Source organism: Epinephelus moara, chromosome 19 (assembly GCF_006386435.1).
Source record: "Epinephelus moara isolate mb chromosome 19, YSFRI_EMoa_1.0, whole genome shotgun sequence".
In the NCBI taxonomy this organism is placed as follows: domain Eukaryota; kingdom Metazoa; phylum Chordata; class Actinopteri; order Perciformes; family Serranidae; genus Epinephelus; species Epinephelus moara.
The window spans coordinates 39,452,783-39,470,667 of record NC_065524.1 but is presented as its reverse complement, the minus strand read 5'-3'; the positions used below and the strand labels follow the sequence as shown (position 1 = coordinate 39,470,667).

General features: G+C 43.6%; 1 protein-coding gene across 2 annotated transcripts in view; it reads right to left on the bottom strand.

Annotated features, from left to right (window-relative positions):
• LOC126406777 (uncharacterized) overlaps positions 1–17,885 on the bottom strand; it is a 113,759-nt gene that overhangs the window by 71,430 nt on the left and 24,444 nt on the right. For both annotated transcript variants that reach the window (XM_050071265.1, XM_050071266.1), the window contains 4 exons: positions 7,611–10,219; positions 5,848–5,962; positions 938–1,212; positions 565–848 (listed from right to left, as the gene is read on the bottom strand). In XM_050071265.1, the coding sequence (XP_049927222.1) occupies positions 565–848; positions 938–1,212; positions 5,848–5,962; positions 7,611–10,052 (3,116 nt within the window). In that variant the 5' untranslated portion in view covers positions 10,053–10,219. The remainder of the gene's footprint in view (positions 1–564; positions 849–937; positions 1,213–5,847; positions 5,963–7,610; positions 10,220–17,885) is intronic.

Here is a 17,885-nt window from a genome sequence, read left to right as displayed (position 1 = left end):
TGGTCCACTGATGGACCCTGATGAGGACTGTTGGTCCACTGATGGACCCTGATGAGGACTGATGGTCCACTAGGAACAGTCTTAGTCGGGGGTGCAGCCCTACACGAATCAATCTTACCTTAAGTTTCTCCTGAACAACAAGATTAAATTTGTTGGTTTTCGACCATGTCACAGCTGCGAAGTCACATACGTTTAAGGAAACACGAGACGACACAACATCAAGTGGTACCGTCTTTAAACCAGTTAACATACAGCTGCTCTACAGAGTATCCACACTGGTGACAGATGGGCCTCAAACATGTTTTTAATGAAGTGAATAACACAAAGATGTCCGGGCCATGTGAAGGGAGAGACATGAGGTAAACAGGAAGTTACTTATTGTTTATTCTGCTGGCTTATCAGCAGGAAGGTTTCGAGGTACTTTGAGTAGTTTCCTCCACCATCGTTAATAATAATTTAACGTCAAAACTGAGTTCCTGGCTGAGTTAAATGTGAACACAGACATGACACGCGTGTGTTTAGACTCAGTGACACACACACTGATGTAAGTGTTGGAGCTCTCACCCCTTCAGCAGCAGACTGAACACCTCGTCCTCCTCCTCGGTAGCTCTTTGTCTCTGTCGGTCTCCCAGCATCCGCACACTGGCCCAGCTCACCACTCCCTCCTCTTCCTCCTCCTCCTCTTCCTCATCCTCCTCCTCCTCCCCATCTTCCTCCACCTTCCCCACACCTGTCCGGGGTTTTGGCGAAGCCTCGGCGGGGCTGAAGCTGGAGTTTCCCAAGACACTGCGGTTACTCCCAAAGGCCGAGTCCGCCTCCTCGGCTGCCTCGGCCTCCGCCCGCATCACCTACACAACAGTAACCAATATTTATCCAACATGAACGTGAAGACGTTCCAGATGAGGTGAACGACTTAAATCAGGTGTGATGTAATCACCTCGTCCAGGTCGGTCTCCCTGTAGCACCGCAGTGGAACGGCGTCAAGATCCGTCTCAGAGTATTTGATGGTTCGGCGGATGATGCCCGTCTTGGGGGTGGAGCCACGGAAGTCAGGGGTTACCAGCTCCACCTCAATCTGCCGCACCTCGTGATGTGACAACTTTGGACCCTCGTTGTCCCGCCCCCTCCTCTGGTTGGCTGGTTTCAGATGGAGGGAGGAGGGAGGGGTAGGGCTGGGAGAGCCGCTGGTAGGAGGCGTCGTGGACGGAACGTCTGCAGGAGAAAACAGGTGTGTTGATTTCTATGTTTCATGTCTGAAGTCTGAAATATAAAAACCCAGTCACCAGAACTAATGCTGGCATCGTATGTTTCTGGAAACCACAGACAGGTTACATCTGTACGTTATTATGTAGTAGATACACTGAAACTTTGTGTGTCAACAACTCTGTGGTTCACGTGTGGTTATGTTTAGGCACAAAAACCACTGGGTTATGGTAAGGTGAAGATCGCATTTTGTCTTAAAATACCCAGTTTTGGGGGCACGATCTTCGCTGGAAATGCAGCAATGTGTCGGTAAAAACAATTTCTTTTCAGGGCGTTATCCACTCCAAAAAGCTATGGGTTGCTACATGCATGTTTGTTGCAAAAATAAAAGCTTGTAAAACAGCAAGAAATTGCTAAAAACCTCACACATTTGATGGTGAAAAAGCTGCTTACACCCATAGCTGGTGCATAAAAGCTGCTTGCAAAACAGTGATGGACCATAGACACTTGTAAAACAGTGACAGACTGATAAAAAACACCCGTGTTTGGACCCTAAAAAGCCACTTGTTTTTCAAATACAGTATATCTTGGAAGGAACATCCAGCCAAGAAGCGGAGCAGAGATACAGCTGTATGCAGATGATACAGTTACGTATATTTAAGAAAAAACAAATTTATGTTTAAACAAATCTATATTTAAACCATGCACATTCCGAACAAGAGCCAATCTATATCACCTGATATTAGCATCATCATTGCTGCATATATCTGCAGATAAGCAGCAGTTAATGTCAGAAGAGAAATGTTTGAGATCTTTTAGAAACAGTGTCTCCATTACAGAGTTTGTCCACCAGAGAGCGATGGCAGGATTTTTTTACACTGTAAAATGTTTACACTTACCAATTGCTACCTTTGATAACCAAATTTATGGGATTCCTAAAAATTTGTTTGTTTGTAATTCTTTATTTAAATCAACTGATGGGAAGCTTTTCGTTTTATATTATTTTTACACTCCAATTAGTTATTAAACAAACAGTAGTTCTTAATGTATTCTGTTATATTTTGGACTTGTCTAATAATCTTCAACAATCTGAGCTCCAGACTAGAGGCTGACATTTTTTTGGGAGTCCCACGGGTCACGTGATTCCCATGGGATTCCCACGGGATGGGAATCAGTTTCACTATTCTTCACGTGATTGGGACAGGATGGGGAAAAAAGTCAACGGGAGCGGGCGGAACTGGGAATCATAATTAGGCTGTCGCATATGCGATAAGTCGGTTAATTGCACGGTAACTTTTCCTGTTTGTTTTCCTCGTCTCTCTCCACCAAAGAGACTGGACGACAAGAGCGTTCACTGCCGTGCATCGTCTGGCAGCCAGGTGAGTTGGTTAATTAGCGTAATGAACGAGGGAAAGCTCTTGTCATCGAGTGTCTTTGTCTCTGTGGGGGAGGCGGGGCTATGGGCCACACACACACACACACACACACACACACACACGCACACACACACAGTGTAGTCTTCGTGAGGGGGAGACGAGGCAGAGAAGAAAACAGAGTTGAGCGTAAGAGAAAGACAGGGAACCTGTTCCTAAACCAAAAGCCACGGCCCCTGTGTGGGAGTGTTTTGGATTTAAACCAAATGACAGAGGGCAGCCCAGTAATGTGGACGAGCCGGTGTGCCGGGTTTGTTCCAAAACCATCTCAACAAAAAGAGCGAATACGACCAACTTAACTGCACACCTGAGAGTGAGAGACTGACAGTCTGTTTTTTTGTATTTATAAGGTCTTAATTTATTTATTTCGATATTTTTATGTGTTATTTCGGATATTTAAATTTTCTTTTTTGCATTCCTAAATAGTCTTGTTAAATAAATGTTTATTTCTCTTTAAAAGGGTGTACTTGCATCAACGTGCCTTTATTATCATTATAAAAGTTTAAAAAAAGGTCTAAAAACAGCAAAATTACAACAATAAAAACGGTCTTAAAAGCACAATATTACACAATAGTATCGCAATAATTTCTGAAGCAATTAATCGCCCAGCAAAATTTGTTATCGTGACAGGCCTAATCATAATAACAATAGTCAAGTTTTTATAAAGTAGTTGAAACTAGCTCCACCTCCAGCAGCCACAACAGTAACATGCTGCTCTAACACTGATGCTTCAGTATTAATAATCTAATGATGTCATATATAATAATATCAGTCAGAGGAACCAAACACTACTTTAACAACATTTTTCTCTCTTAGAACTGGTTCTTATGACGTGTTGTTTGACCACATCAGAAATCAAATGTGTTTTATTCTGAACAGCTTCAAGGTGGAGTGAATGTTAAAATAATTAGGCAATAAACATCAAAACACAACATTAGATGTCATATTTGGGTTTATATTCAACTAACGCATTGTGTCATCCATGTACTATAGAAATTTTTTTATTTTTTTTTTTAACTAACTGAAACACAACACGGGAGCGAGATGGGACAGGAGTCATTCTTGTGGGATTGGGACGGGACAGATTTTTTTTTTCTTTTTCATGGGATTGGGACGGGATGGGATTATTTTTGTGGGAGTGGGATGGGACAGGACTGAAAATCCACTCCCGTGTCACCCTCTACTCCAGACTACTCTGCTGATTAATGGTTATCTGATCTTTTAAATCAGAAAAAATACTATTGGTTTTGGCCTTAAAAAATTCAGAGCAAACAGACTACAGTGTCTGTGAAAGGTAGGTAATATTAATCATTAGATAGCACTAGATTTAACATGAAAAAAATATATATTTATCCATAAAATGTCCTTAAAATGTTGATGAAATGTCCGCAAAATTTGATTAAATGTCTGAAAAAAAAGTCAATAAAATGTCCAAAAATATATTGACAAAATGTCCACAAAATTGATAACTCAAAAAATGTTGATAAAATGTCTGAATAAAATGTTAACATGTCCAAAAAATGTTGACAAAACGTCAAAAAAATGTTGGTAATATGTCCAAAAAATGTTGATAAAATTGATATGTCTGAAAAATGTTAATTAAATGCCTGAAAAGTATTTTTGAAATGTCAGAAAAAAAACTAGATTTTTATTGTTGTTTTAAAATAAGCAGGAGAAGATGTTTGTTTTTGTATCTGTTCTGGATTATAGTGATGAGGTGACTCTTAAAACACTGACAACAAACAACAAAATTAAATCTGCATGTTGATTATTTTTTCTGCTGAGTTTCTTGCTGTGATGATTGTGGAGCAGTTTTAACTATTTAATCAGTTTGTCTCTCCTTTTGTCTTTTCTTAAAGATAAATTAATAAACTGTTAACTGAAGCTTAAAGTAATGAGGATCATGTGGTTAGTTATACGTAGTAGTGCTACCTTAGATATTCAACACAAGTATGAAACAAGACACAGATATCAGAGTACAATAAGACCTCGAGTCTCCACAGCCAGCAGACATTGATGACTTTGTTTAATTAAAACAAAATCCTGCTTCGCTTGTTTTAAAGTCTGACAAAGATGCTAAATAAAGAACAGGAAGTGAGTAGTGGTAGTAGTGTAGTAATACTTGTGAGCAGCTTTGTGTACAGTAAGACCTGTTCCAGCTGATGTTAAGCTTCAGCTAATTGGCTTAGAAGAAGCTCCTGAAGCTGCTTGTTTACTTCACTGAGTAAAGAAACAACACAAGAGAAAAGACAGAATGGCCCTTTAACCTTTTACTGCCACTACTACTGCTAATAATACCATACTGATACTGCTGCTGTACTCCCAGTGTGAAGGTGTGACACTGTTTGGGAATACAACACTGATGGATTTTTAAAATTACATTTTTCTGTACAGGGAGGAGTGAAGTTATAGAAGTCCAAAAAACACTTATGTCCAACCTGACACTGGTTAGCGAGAGCTCAGAGGGGTTGAAAAGGCTGTTTTAAAGGATAAATGGTTGAAAAGTCCAACTGCCCCCACTCAAAGAGAAATTCGTCCCTCCAGCAAAAAAATAATCAAATTAGACAAAACCTAACCATCTGTAATTCCAGGATCACTGACTTGGATGAACAATCATTGGAACAATATTTACCTTTATAGAAATAGTGTCAAATAGCATCCAGTTTCAAATCAGTTGGCATTAACACAGGTGGATCCTGATGGCAGAGTACTGGAGCTGATTTCATCAGGCTGTGAGGGTACGTCTCACGAAAAATGTTATTGAACAGTCAAAATGTACATCGAAATAAAGTTGGGACTTTACTGATGTGTTTTTACTCTTCTTTTGCTTCTAATTATTCTTTTTCCTATTTTTTTTTTATCGAAATCCAATCAGTTCAACGCTGAGTCCAGGTCAATATTTCTGCCAAATTGGAAGACGTTCCCTCATAGTGTTCTTGAGATATCACATTCACGAGAATGAGACAGACAAGGTCGCAGGGACTTTGACTTTTGACCTATGATCACCAAAACCTGATCAGATCATTGTTGAGTCCAAGTGGACCTTTGTGCCAAATTTGAAGAAATTCCCATGAGGCATTCTTGAGATATTGTGTTTACAAGTCTGGGACGTTCGTATGTACAGATGGACGGACAATCTGAAAACATAATCCCTCCGTGACCACAGCTGTCGCCGGCGCGGAGGCATAAAATACTTTAAAAAATAAATTACCTTTACCTTTACTGCAGCGACTCTCCTCCGTCTGACCTCCGAACAGGAACTCCCACTTGGCACGAGCGATCTTCTGCGACCGCGAGGATGGAGTTGTCGTCGAGCCGCCGTCAGACTGCGTGAGGACGAGAGACAGCGGTGTGATGAAATAATGCTTCTCTGACAGAAATAATCTATAACCAGAAATCACAGCTATCAGTGCTCGTGTGTTTTGGTGTTTGACCTCTTCTGAATTCTAACAAACTAAATCCAACTGATTCTTCAGGTTGTATTAGTGAGAGGTTTGAAGCACATGCACGTTCAGTTTTAAAGCAGAATTAAAATAAATTATAATTGAACTTTTAAAATGTCCGAGCTGCAGAGGACAGTAAAAAATGCAGGGTGACATACACCAATGCTTTTAAAGAATACTTCCCTGCAAAACGACCATTTGTTTTTCAAGTACTACCCACATGTCACCTCGAGTTTGTGAAGAAAAACGTTTTCCTCGCATGACTTAATGCTGAACGAATAATCCAAAAATGATTAGTTGAACAATTAACAACAGCAAAACTAGATCAAAACATCTGGATACAAATTCTCAGAAAACTTGTGCAGAATAATCCAGGTCTCATTTATCCAGTTGGACGTTAAGTACTACACAAACAAACACACTTTCACTGAAATACTACAATTTAAAACACTCCTGCCTAGCCGGGTCTCGGGGGCAGCAGGCTGATCAGAGTTTTCCAGACGTCCCTCTCCTCAGCGATGCTTCCCAGCTCCTCCTGGAGGACCCCGAGGTGTTCCCAGACCAGACGAGATATGTAATCCCTCCAGTGTCTTCTGGGTCTGCCCCGGGGCCTCCTACCAGCTGGACATCCTGGAAACGCCTCTAATAGGAGGCGCCCAGGAGGATCCTGATCAGATGTTGAACCACCTCAACCACCACCCTGTGGGCCCACCACCTGCAGGGATAGGCATCTGAGCCGGGTGAATTGTGTGCCGGGCAGCAGGCAGGGGCGGGGACCTGGGAGTGTGGACCCCTGGTTTCACAGACCGTTTGTAATGAAGTGTTGATGTTTTTAGTGAAGAGTCATGTGTTTGTGAAGTACTGAGCATCCGACTGAATGAGACTTGGATTATTCTTCATGAGTTGTGTGAGAATTTGTAAAGGGATGTTTTAATGTAGTTTAACATGGAGCTCGTTTACTTCAACTGATGAAGAATGTTAGCCTTTTTTGGAGTCCTCGTCCACCATGGAGATTTGAGGAAAAAAATTCCTTCACAAATTCAACATGACACATGAAAAGTATTTCATATAAAAATGATCATTTTGCAGGTGAAGTCGTCCTCTAGAGGCAGGAATATTTCAAAACAACATCAAAAACCATGTAACATCACTTTAAAATCAGAAGTGATACTGATAAAATAACAATCACTACTTTGTCGAGAAAAAAATACAAAGTGATGCATCCAACCACCTGGAAGCTGAAGAGAAAACGGTTTGTTAGCATAAATCAACACATCTGTTAGTCCCAGAAGTGCTGCAAAGGCTCATGGGAGATGTAGTTGTTGAATACTAATTAGATACTCTGATGATGTTGATGATAAAAAAAAACAGAAACTACATCTGCTGGAAAAGAACTTTGGATTTCAGTTATTTATTGTTATTGAAGTAAATGTGACAATAAGTCGTCGACAGAGAACCTCCCCCTCCACACAGATCCGACACATACACACAACGTACAGCCAAACCCTCACCACCCTCCCACCCAGCCGACCTGTAACCCCGAGCCGGTGTCTGTCGTATCGTGGCTGGACTGGCTCGAGGTTTCGGGGGACAGACTGTCGTTTCTGTCCAGCTGCGAACTGTCTCCCATGCTGCCTGTTACTCCACTGGAGCTTTGAGAGGACGTCCCAGCAGCCCCGCTGTGATCCTGAACCTCCTCCCTCTCATCCTTGGACACACTTATAACCGGCGTGTGGTACTCCTGTACTGATGTCTTTAGCATTTTGTCTCCTCCGACCTTCCTGTGGTACTCCTCTTTGCTTGGAGTGTAAACTCTTGAGGTGGACTGTCTGTAGTTGTCTTCACAGAGTTCGTCCCCATCCTGGACTGGTCCGGCTTCCCTCCACTGCTGGTGCCTGGAGGTCCAGCTCACAGGCAGTGCTTCTGTGTTCTGGCTGGAGAGAAGTCTCCTGGAGAGTTCAGGGCTGTCCCTAAGTGATCTGTCAAAGAGGTGATCATGTTGCTTCTGCTCCATGCCAGGCGATCTGTGGTCTCCAGTGTACTGTGGCTGCTGGTAGCGGTGCAGGGCTGACACGTCCTTAGTGGGTGATGAACCCCGTTGATGCCGTGGGTCCAAGACTGGTGACTGAGAGGCGGCTGCACGGTGCAACCTGGCTGGCAGGGCTGGAGATGCTGGTGAAGACAGGCCTTTGTGGGGTAAGAGAGGTGAGATACGTCCTGGTCTGGTCTGAGGTATTGCTTTGTCTGGTTTCCATCTGTGGTTCTGGCTGTCGGCCTGCACGGGCTCAGGGGAGCTTCGCCCATGAAGAGTGGCATAAGGTTGGGATTCTCTCAGGAACGACCCTCCCATCCTGGGACTCTCTGACCGCAGTGACTCAGCTTGAGAAGGTGTTGGAGAGGGAGTCCGCCTTTCAGCAAAAATGGTGGACAGTTTGGTAGCCTCTGCAGCTAACCTAGAAGCCACTTCAGCATTTGGGGATGGGGAGATGCTCCTCCTGCCGTTGGTGGGGCTGGCTGTGTCACTGGCTCTGCTACTGCAGCGTGACGATTTGTAGTGAGGCTTGCTGGATAAGTTCTCATTAGTACTGAAGTGTATACTGTCTGTAGCATTATGACTGGTGTTGGTGATGTTAGCACTGTAGCTACTATTAACACTGTGTTGGGGGTTCCCACTAGCGTGGTAGCCGGAATTGGAATGGTTGCTGGTAGGGAACATGCTAGTTGGAATCTCATGCTGGATGTCTGTGGGTCTCCCTGCTGGTAAAGGTGGGTGAAATTTGCTGGACAACTTGGGGCTCTCGTCCCCCATCCATGGCCTTTGTTGGCTCTGGGGTGGGCCATGAGAGCGAAGGATTGGGGCTGGTGACTGGGAGGAGTACCCAATGTGGGCACACAGGTGGTCAGAGGCAGGACTTCTGGGTAATCCATTCACTGAACTACGGCAGATTCCCCTGTCCATCTCCAGAAGCTGAGCCTTGGATGGCAGGGTGTGGGTATTGCGGGGCAGGACAGGTGAACCCCCCCAGGACCGGCAGCGAGGGGACTGGTAGTGCCGTGGTAGGGTTGGGCTGCAATTCTCTGGGCTGTGACCAGCAAATCTGCGCCTAAGCTCTGGGGATCCAAACTCCTCCAAGGCCCTGTAGGTGGCATCTCTGGCAACTGCATCTGCCACAGCCCTCTGCAGGTAAGGCGAGCCCTGTGGGGACTGAGTCTGAGATGGGTATGAGTGACTGGAGTAAGGGTCGCCCTGCTCTGGCTGCCCATTGTACCACACTGGGTCACTCAACCTCTTTCGGAGGTGGCCAGGCAGCTGCTGCCTCTCCAGTCTGTTAAAAGTATTGTCCAACTCACTTTGGCACATAGAGCTACGCCGACCCCCCATGCTGTGAACATTAGATTTCTCTATGTAGCCAAAAGTCACTACAGATGTCTTCCCCTCCTCACCCTCCACCCTTGGGCCTTCATAGGACCTACGGTTGCTGGTAGGTGTGGAGGGAACAGTTAGCGTCCCAGAAGATGTAGAAGATGGGGAGATAAGCACTCTTCCCTGGAAGGGATCCATGTCAGAGGAGCAGGTGCGTCCCAATGAGCCATGCTGGCCTGGACCAGTCGATCCAGGTGCAAGCACCTGGAGGAATTGACCGAAACTGTCATGAAATACATCCTGCCGCTGGAACTGGGTGGGGGATCCTGTGGCATCAGGGTTTTGGAGTTGGAAGCTGACTGAGTGCCTGGAGGAAGACTTTGATGGGGGTAAGCTGTGGCTTCCGACCCCACTTTGGTGTTGAGGAACTGGAGAATGATTCTGACTGCGGTTGGGGCTGGAGCTTCTCTGGGAGTGAGGGAGGACGTCTGGGCACTGAAGCATCAGGTGAGTGGTCCCATCATCTCCTCGTCCCTGCACCTTTCCTTCCTCCTCAGTGACCGACCTCACCTCAACGTACAGGTGGAGGACTTTGCCTGCCTGGGACATGCTGGCACCTGAACACCCTGATCTTTCTTTGTCTTTGGACCTTTGCTATTTGTGCAAAGAGTCTGTCAGCCTCCTGGTACCCAGGAAAGTGCCAATCTGTTTGATGGGTGTCAGAGGTCCAGCTGGACTCCCAGATCTGTCCTCCATTTGCTCATCATCTCTTCAATCTGCAACAGGAAGCAGAGACAGAGACAAACGTTACTATGGCGGTTTATCATCTACAGACATTCATAAGCAACTGAAAAGCAGAGAATGTCTAAACCTTCTTCAAAATCTCACAACCCCATTTTCATGACACACAGCCTTCCCCTATAATCAAAAACAAGACAAAACAAAATGCAGATGGCAGAAAGAAACAAGATCACTTGGAAAGTGAAGTGCAGTTACAGAAAAGTATCTCCTTCTTCCTACCCAGGTCCAGGTAGTCCTTATTCCTAAGGTCCCTCAGTTGGATAGTCTCCACCACACACTCAAACATACATTCAAACACATACAGGTTTGCATTGTGTGCTCTGATGCAGGGCTTTGCATGGAAAATGAACTTATTTTAATAAGTTACTGGTTCAAAGTAAATGCCTCTAAAATACAGTTAAACTATATATTAGCCTCTCTCTAGCTATGAACATCAACAGGAAAGTCTTCTACTAAATTGGTTCCAGATATCATCAGCAGTTCTTGATAATAAAACAGACTTGTCTCTTCAGCATTTACAAACAATAAATGTTACTTTTTTGTTCTGAAGTGTGACCTCATGAGGTTTTCCACCCTATTAGCCATAAACCTCGTGGCTGTTGATAAAGTTTGACCCTTAACACTCCAACAGTTCTCTGTGAATCTTCTATGTAGGTCAACTAGTGTCCTCAGACAAACTGGTTCACTGCTACAATCAGAAACCAAAGACCTCATGTGTTATTCATCACAGGCAGAGAGCAAGTCAAACACTACAGACAGCCATGTTTGCAGTGTTAAAGCAAAGTAAGCGTGAGGAAATATGCTCATTATATCTGTTCAGTTTCCAAGTGAGATAAAGTGCAGCAATGAAACACCACAGTGATGATCACTAAGCAATAAAAATCAAAATACAGACTATCAGTCTAAAGTCTTGCTGTTGTTCCCTTGAGGCTGCAGTGTTCATTATAAACAACATACTAATGATAAAGCCTGAACCCTTCACAACAACCCCCCCTACATTTTTTAGAGAATCTAAAATAATCTCAGAGGGCTCTTCAAAATGCTGTAGTCATTAGGGAGGTTCTATGGGACATTAAGATATTAAGTCTTGGGGCCCTTTAAGAGGTTTCAGTGGCCCCTGAGGTGGTTCTAGGATACTTTAGGACATTTTTAAGGCAACTAAGGAGGTTCCAGCAGTCTTTATAGGGGTTCCGGTGGTCTTGTAGGAGATTTAGGGGAACATTAAGTTGTTCTAACAGTCACCATAGAGGTTCTAGTGGTCCTTTAGGAAAGTGTAGTGGTTATTTCTGAGGTTCTAGGGGACCTGTAGGATGTTCTAGGGGTCCTTCACCATGCCGTGGTCATTAGGTAGGTTCTATGAGACATTAAGAATAGTTGTGGGGTCCTTTAAGAGGTTTAAGTGGTCCCTGAGGTGGTTACATGAAGACAGTGGTTCCCAACCGGTGGGCCACGTGTCCATTCTGAATGGACCACAAGTGACTTGCAGACGTGTCAAGTTTATAACAAACACACTTTTTACAGTGAATTTCAGCTCAGAGTTTGTCCCTCCTGTACAGTTCTGCAGGTTTGGAGAATCTATGGAGAACTGAAGCTGCTCTGAACCCAGGTTGGGTTCTACTTTCATTTATCATCCATCTGTAAATGAACAAAACGGCTGCTGTTCTGGTCCTTTAAGACCACCTGCGTGTTCTTATCCTCCGATAAGGTCAAATGTAATTACATGTCCATTCACATCTTTGGCCGTCCTCCAACACGGAGGCGGGAACGTGTGGACCAGCAGGCGCCAGGTGACACATGCGAGTTTGATTCGTCTATAAATAGATGAGTTAAAGCAGCTTGGAGGGTGTTCAGGTTTTCAGGTGTTCAGGTGAGAACAGCCATCGTAGGAGCGGTCTGATGTTGCATCATCTTACAGTCAAAGTCTGTGTTTGCTTTTTGCTGCATGTCGTCTGTCTACAGTCTCAATCTGTGTGTTGCTGCTCGTCTATCACAGGTTTTACGGTTAATCTGCAGCCTCAGTATGAATCAGGAGAAACTACAGCAGTTTTTGTTGACGGAGGTCAGCGGTTTAAATCGTGAGGAGAGTCTGCAGTCACATGACAACACAAGAGGCTGCAGGAAATCCAACACACTCACACACTCAGGGGTGCTGAGGAGACGATAGAGACAGATTGTAGAAATACCCCCCCATAAAACAATTATAATATTAAGGTCGCCACATTAAATCAAACTGAGCCTCTCAAAGCAAACCAGTTCACACCACATGAGGATTAAGTGCTGGTGCAGGTTTTACTGCCGTCAGTGTTTAAACACCAGCTGACACTTCGACTGTCTGAAGCACTTCACATATTTGCTTAAAAATGTAAACAATTTATTGATTATCAAACAAGCTCAAGAGGAAGATGAACGTCTCTGTTGGGAACTGTGTGGGATGTTAGATGTTAGCAAGCTAGCTTGTTTTACAAAGTGGAGATGGAAGTATGAGCCTGGGAGTTACAACAATAGTACTGTTGTGAGTATGAATATTAATGAAGTACATACTAGTGAGCCAAACGTTAGTCGACCAGAAAGGTCATTAGTCGGCAACATTTCATTGGTCGCTGAGTCGCAGGAAGAAAAAAGAAAAGTAAACTTTATTAGGAGCTGCAACTTTTCAAACTAAATCCAAACCTATGACACGTGTTACTATTCAACTGCTTTCAGTGATTAAACACAAACCAACAACTCAACTGTCTGCAGGGCTTCAACCTCACTCTCAGGACTCAAACTTCACTGGAGAGAAACACTTCAGCTGCTTTCACTTCAAACTACGTCATGATTAATCTTCATAAAGTGTTGAGACTCAGACTGCAGCTCCCACACAGCCGAGCGTCTCACAGGCACAGAAACAACATGTGAAGACGTCTTTACCTGTTCGTTTTTGAGCACATTTAAATCCTCAGAAAGTTTCACCTTTTCCAGTTTGATTTTTATCATCTGTGAAAGTGTAAAGAACACAGTGAGGAAGTGTTATATAAATAAAAATTACATCACAGCCAGTGAATCACTGTGACCATGATTCATCAACGATTAGACCAAACACAGAACAGCTGCAACTTTTCCAGCAGCAAAAATCTGCTGCAGAAACTGAAGAGCACGTGTTTGATCACAACAACACTCACAAAAACTGCTTCCTGCTTGGATAATATTAAAAAATATATAAAACTGAATTTCTACTCAAGGGATTAATAAAGCAGGGGTGCATGTTAATATCATCACGTCTGCAATCACATGACCAATGCGCTGACGGCAGTAGACAAGGAAACAGTCCCAAGCGCTTGTAAGGAGGCAGGTTGGATCACAAAAAGACAGACTTTTCTCCCGGAGTCACGTGTTCAGATCCGTAACTTTACATTACTTACGTAAATATACGTTAAGGACGTAACATCATTCATAGGGCACAAATACATAGGATATCATACAGACTGTTCTATGAGGATACATAGATCTAGGAAATCCCTTTAAATTTTGAGTAAAAATTACTTTGTTCACACGGATCCAAACATGTGACTCCAAGGAAAAGTCAGTTGTTTTTTTGTCCAGACTTTCACCCTTGACATTATCATGAAGTCACATGTTCAGATCTGTATGAACTTTGAGTCATTTTAAGGAACATCCTCACCGTGTTTCTTTTCCTAACCCTAACCACAGTAACTTTATGTTAATTACGTAGCTGTACATTAAGGATGTGATGTCATTCGTGCAGCACAAATTCGTAGGATATCATACGAACTGTTCTATAAGAGTGCGTTGGTCGTATGATGGCCGTAAAGCTGTGTTAATTTCATTAACAAACACCGTGACAAAAAAATGTTCGTCAACAACCTTTCTTCCATGACAAAGAAGATAACATGCTAAAAATAGATTTTCATATAACAATTACGATGATTTCATTTTCTACAAATCTATGACGCAATTTTTTTCTTCAACAACCTTTTTTTCCATCAAGAAAACAAGCCGAGCTAAAAATAGATGTTGATGATATAAACCAAATCAAAATCTATGTTTCACTTTCATTGCTGAGACGTGATGTAAATGTTGGTGGTGGACTGTGAGACACTGACAGCTTGTAATGATCTTCAGATGCCTGATGAGTGACAGGCTGGTAAACTCCAGTAAATAGTCTGCACCAGGATGTTTGGGTTGGTGCGAGTTGTGAGCTGTAACTCAGCAGTAAATAATCAGCCGTGTGTGTCTGACTGTGGATGGTGGAGCTGCTGAATGGATTTGTGGAGTTTGTTAGTTGCAGCGGTGGCTGTTAGCAGCTAGCTCCGCTCGCAGACTTCACAGCTTCACCCCGCAGGACTCCACTCAGTCCGGACTGGAGAAGGTTTGTGGGTTGATGGTGTTTGACAGGCAGGTAGGAGGCTCAGTTATCTGTGAGTGTAGCTGTGCTGTAAGTAAACAGTCTGAACTCAGATCAGTTTTCTCTGACAGAGATGAAAGTTTAGTTTGAATCACCAACTCTGTGAGAGGACACCAGTTTAAACCTCCTGACTAACATGTTGCACATGAAGAAACAAGTTATGTTTCTGCTTCTTAACAGTCACATGGATAAGTCAGAGTTTACAATGAACCTGGGGACAAATCCTAGTTGGCTCACATTAGTTATTTGTTGAGAGCATCAATAGAGACATGTTGAGCTTTTCAGATGATGATCAGTAAGTGTGTGCTCGTAAATCAGCCCTTAAACCTGTCACACACTGCTGGAGACATGACACACACATTATTTTATACAACCTGTCACCTTGAGTCTGATTTATGAGACGTGAACTAGTTTAAAGAGAAAACGCAGATAGAAAACATCTGGACTAAAATGTGACTAAAAATAAAAAGATTTCATCTAAAACAGCTGCCACACTGGACACTGCAGTAAAGTGCATGTTGACAGTGAACACAGTTGCTGAGGTCGTCCATCAGCAGACACACAGAGTCCACTGAAACTCAACCCAGCTGCTGTAAGACGACCTCAGGTTTGTATTTCAATCTATTTACATCGAACAGCATCATCTCCATTAACAGTGTCAACATCCTGTCAAAGCTCGCTATCCGTCCCAGCCCAGAGGGACACCAGGACGTCCACACAGACATAGTGTCTCCACACACTGAGCTGGACCTGTCTGACTACAGGGCATCATGGGTAATATTTAGGATCTCTGTGTCGGTATGTAGAGCAAGTTTGGTCATGGACTTCCCACGTCCACATATGACGTCCAAGGTACCCTGGGTGTGTTGGTTGTTGACGTTCTGGGACGCCGTGTCAACTTCAGCCTGTTACATGCATTGTCTGTTTTCAAAATACACTTCTGTTTTCACAGGAAATGTACAGTTTGAATACAGTCTCTTTCAAAATAAAAGCACTACAATAAATAAACAAATAAAAGTACAACACTGTGAATTGATGTTTTTTTCCTTCAACAACACACACGTGGTGACGTTTAGGAAGAAAGAACAGGGTTTGGCTTTACAGTCTGACAGGAAGCAAATCCCGGGTGAAAGTTGGTGTTTGTTCTTCCACCAGCCCCACTCAGACTTTTGCCCCCTTAGCTTGAGTTGGCGCCCAGCTGCGATCCCCCAGACGCAGCTGGGCGCCATGAAACAATAATGGCGACTGCTTACATATCATGTCGACATGAAAGGACGGCATTTTTCGTCCATGTCTGACACCTTAAGTCAGTGACCAAGCGCCGGTATTTGACGACTTCAGAGTGAGAGAGGGTTGTGTGCTCCAGACTTAAGACAGAGGTTTTTTTTACCATTATCATTTTCAGGTATCAAAAGTAACTCCTGTTTTTTCCTGGTTTGATGGATTGGATCTTAAACAGCACAGATGATGGACATTTGCTCAGTGCTGGTTGTCTCTGCCTCCACCTGGATGGTGCGCTGATGTATGACATCATATGAAGAGAAGCTATTACCTGACACAGGTACGCAGTGACGCTGCAGAGTGAATACGACAGTGAGAGGTTTGGTCCAGTCGGCAGAGAAGAAGAAGAACACAGAGCAGAGAGCTGTTCAGACTGTTTAAACAGCCACTCAGTGTTTATTGAATTTAGCCTCTCTGCTGCTCAGACATCAGTCCTCATCGTCGTCACGGTAACGTCGACTTTAATCTGATGACCTTGAAAATGGAGCAGGATGACATCTTGTGAGCAGAGTTCACGTTTCACTTTAAAACTAATTTAGTGCCAGTGAAATAAAACTAATGAGGTCAAAGTGAACGGCTGAATGTTTTCTTAAACGTCTGGACCAGACAGAGTGAATATTCTGTCCTCTTTATGTCCCAGTGAGACAGACGTCTGCAGACACAAGTGGAGCCAACAGTTTCTGCTTCATGACAGACAGCAGACACTCGAGTGGACATCTGTCCAGCACAGAGAAAATATGTCAGAGTCTCCGTCCAGTGGCGCCCCAGTTAGCCCGTTAGTGAAAGTGTCTGCTACGTTAAAGTAAAGCAATATTGTGAGAAACAGTGCAGCCTCAGGAGGACACCAGCAGCTGTGTTTGTGTCTGCGCTGCCACTCTGTCCCTCTGGTGGACGGGCTGCTGAACGATCATATGAGGTGAATAAAATCAGTCATGCACACAGTGTACTGACTGTCAGCTGCAACCTTTACATTTATCTTTCATATCTGGGCTTTTACCAAATAGTGGTGCGGCCACCTACTCATTACATCCCATTCTTTTGAAATATTTGTGTATATGTGACTTAAACGAGAGGAAACTGTTACCACTCTGCTGCTCACAGGTGTAGTTCAGTCATTAGCTCAGTGCTGCAGGTGACTTCACATGTCGGGCACAAACAATAACAATAAAGTTGAAAACCAGATGGAGACGAACAAAGCTGAGCGAAGAGTGACCTGAACACCCAAACAGAGACAGCAGGAAACAACACAAGTACAAGATGAGCAGGTAAAGTCACTTGGATCATCATTTTCAAATCATGATCCTGAACCGTCTGGTTGTTTGTGGTCTGTCCTGCTGACTGAGTCCTCTCAGCGGGGAACACTCTGCATCACCACTTTTTCAAAGTATTTATCATCAGTATCATCAAAGTATTTCCAAAAACTAAATGTGTCCATGAGCCCAGCAGCAGCTGATCTGATGGGACACATGCTGCACATGTCTGCAGAGCAATGTGTTGTTTGTGTGACGGATCGGATTCAGAGGCTGGAAAACATCAGTCCATCTGTGACACATTAAAACAAACCAGAAACTAAATTCTTCAGGAACACAGGGTTTTAAATCTGTCTGTAAAATGTCCAACAAGACCGACTGTGACTGGATATAGAGTGTGCCAGTAAACCCAGAACTCCGTTAGCTCTTTTAGCACTTCCGGTTCTCTCGTCTAAAGTCAAAACGTTTTTTGAATGGGATTTTGGTAAAATGCCTCAAATAAGGTCTGTGGTTAACAAAAGCTTAAGCAAGTTTCAGGTTTTGTTCTACAACATAAAACACGTCAGTAAATACCCTACTTGTGAATTTTGAAGCTTTTACATGTCGTAAAAAAGGTGGTTGCTAACAAGTTGCTCAATACGACTACAAACCCTGTCGGGGACATTAAACGTCATCACCCCCGAACAGGCGAGAGTGCTGGCAGTC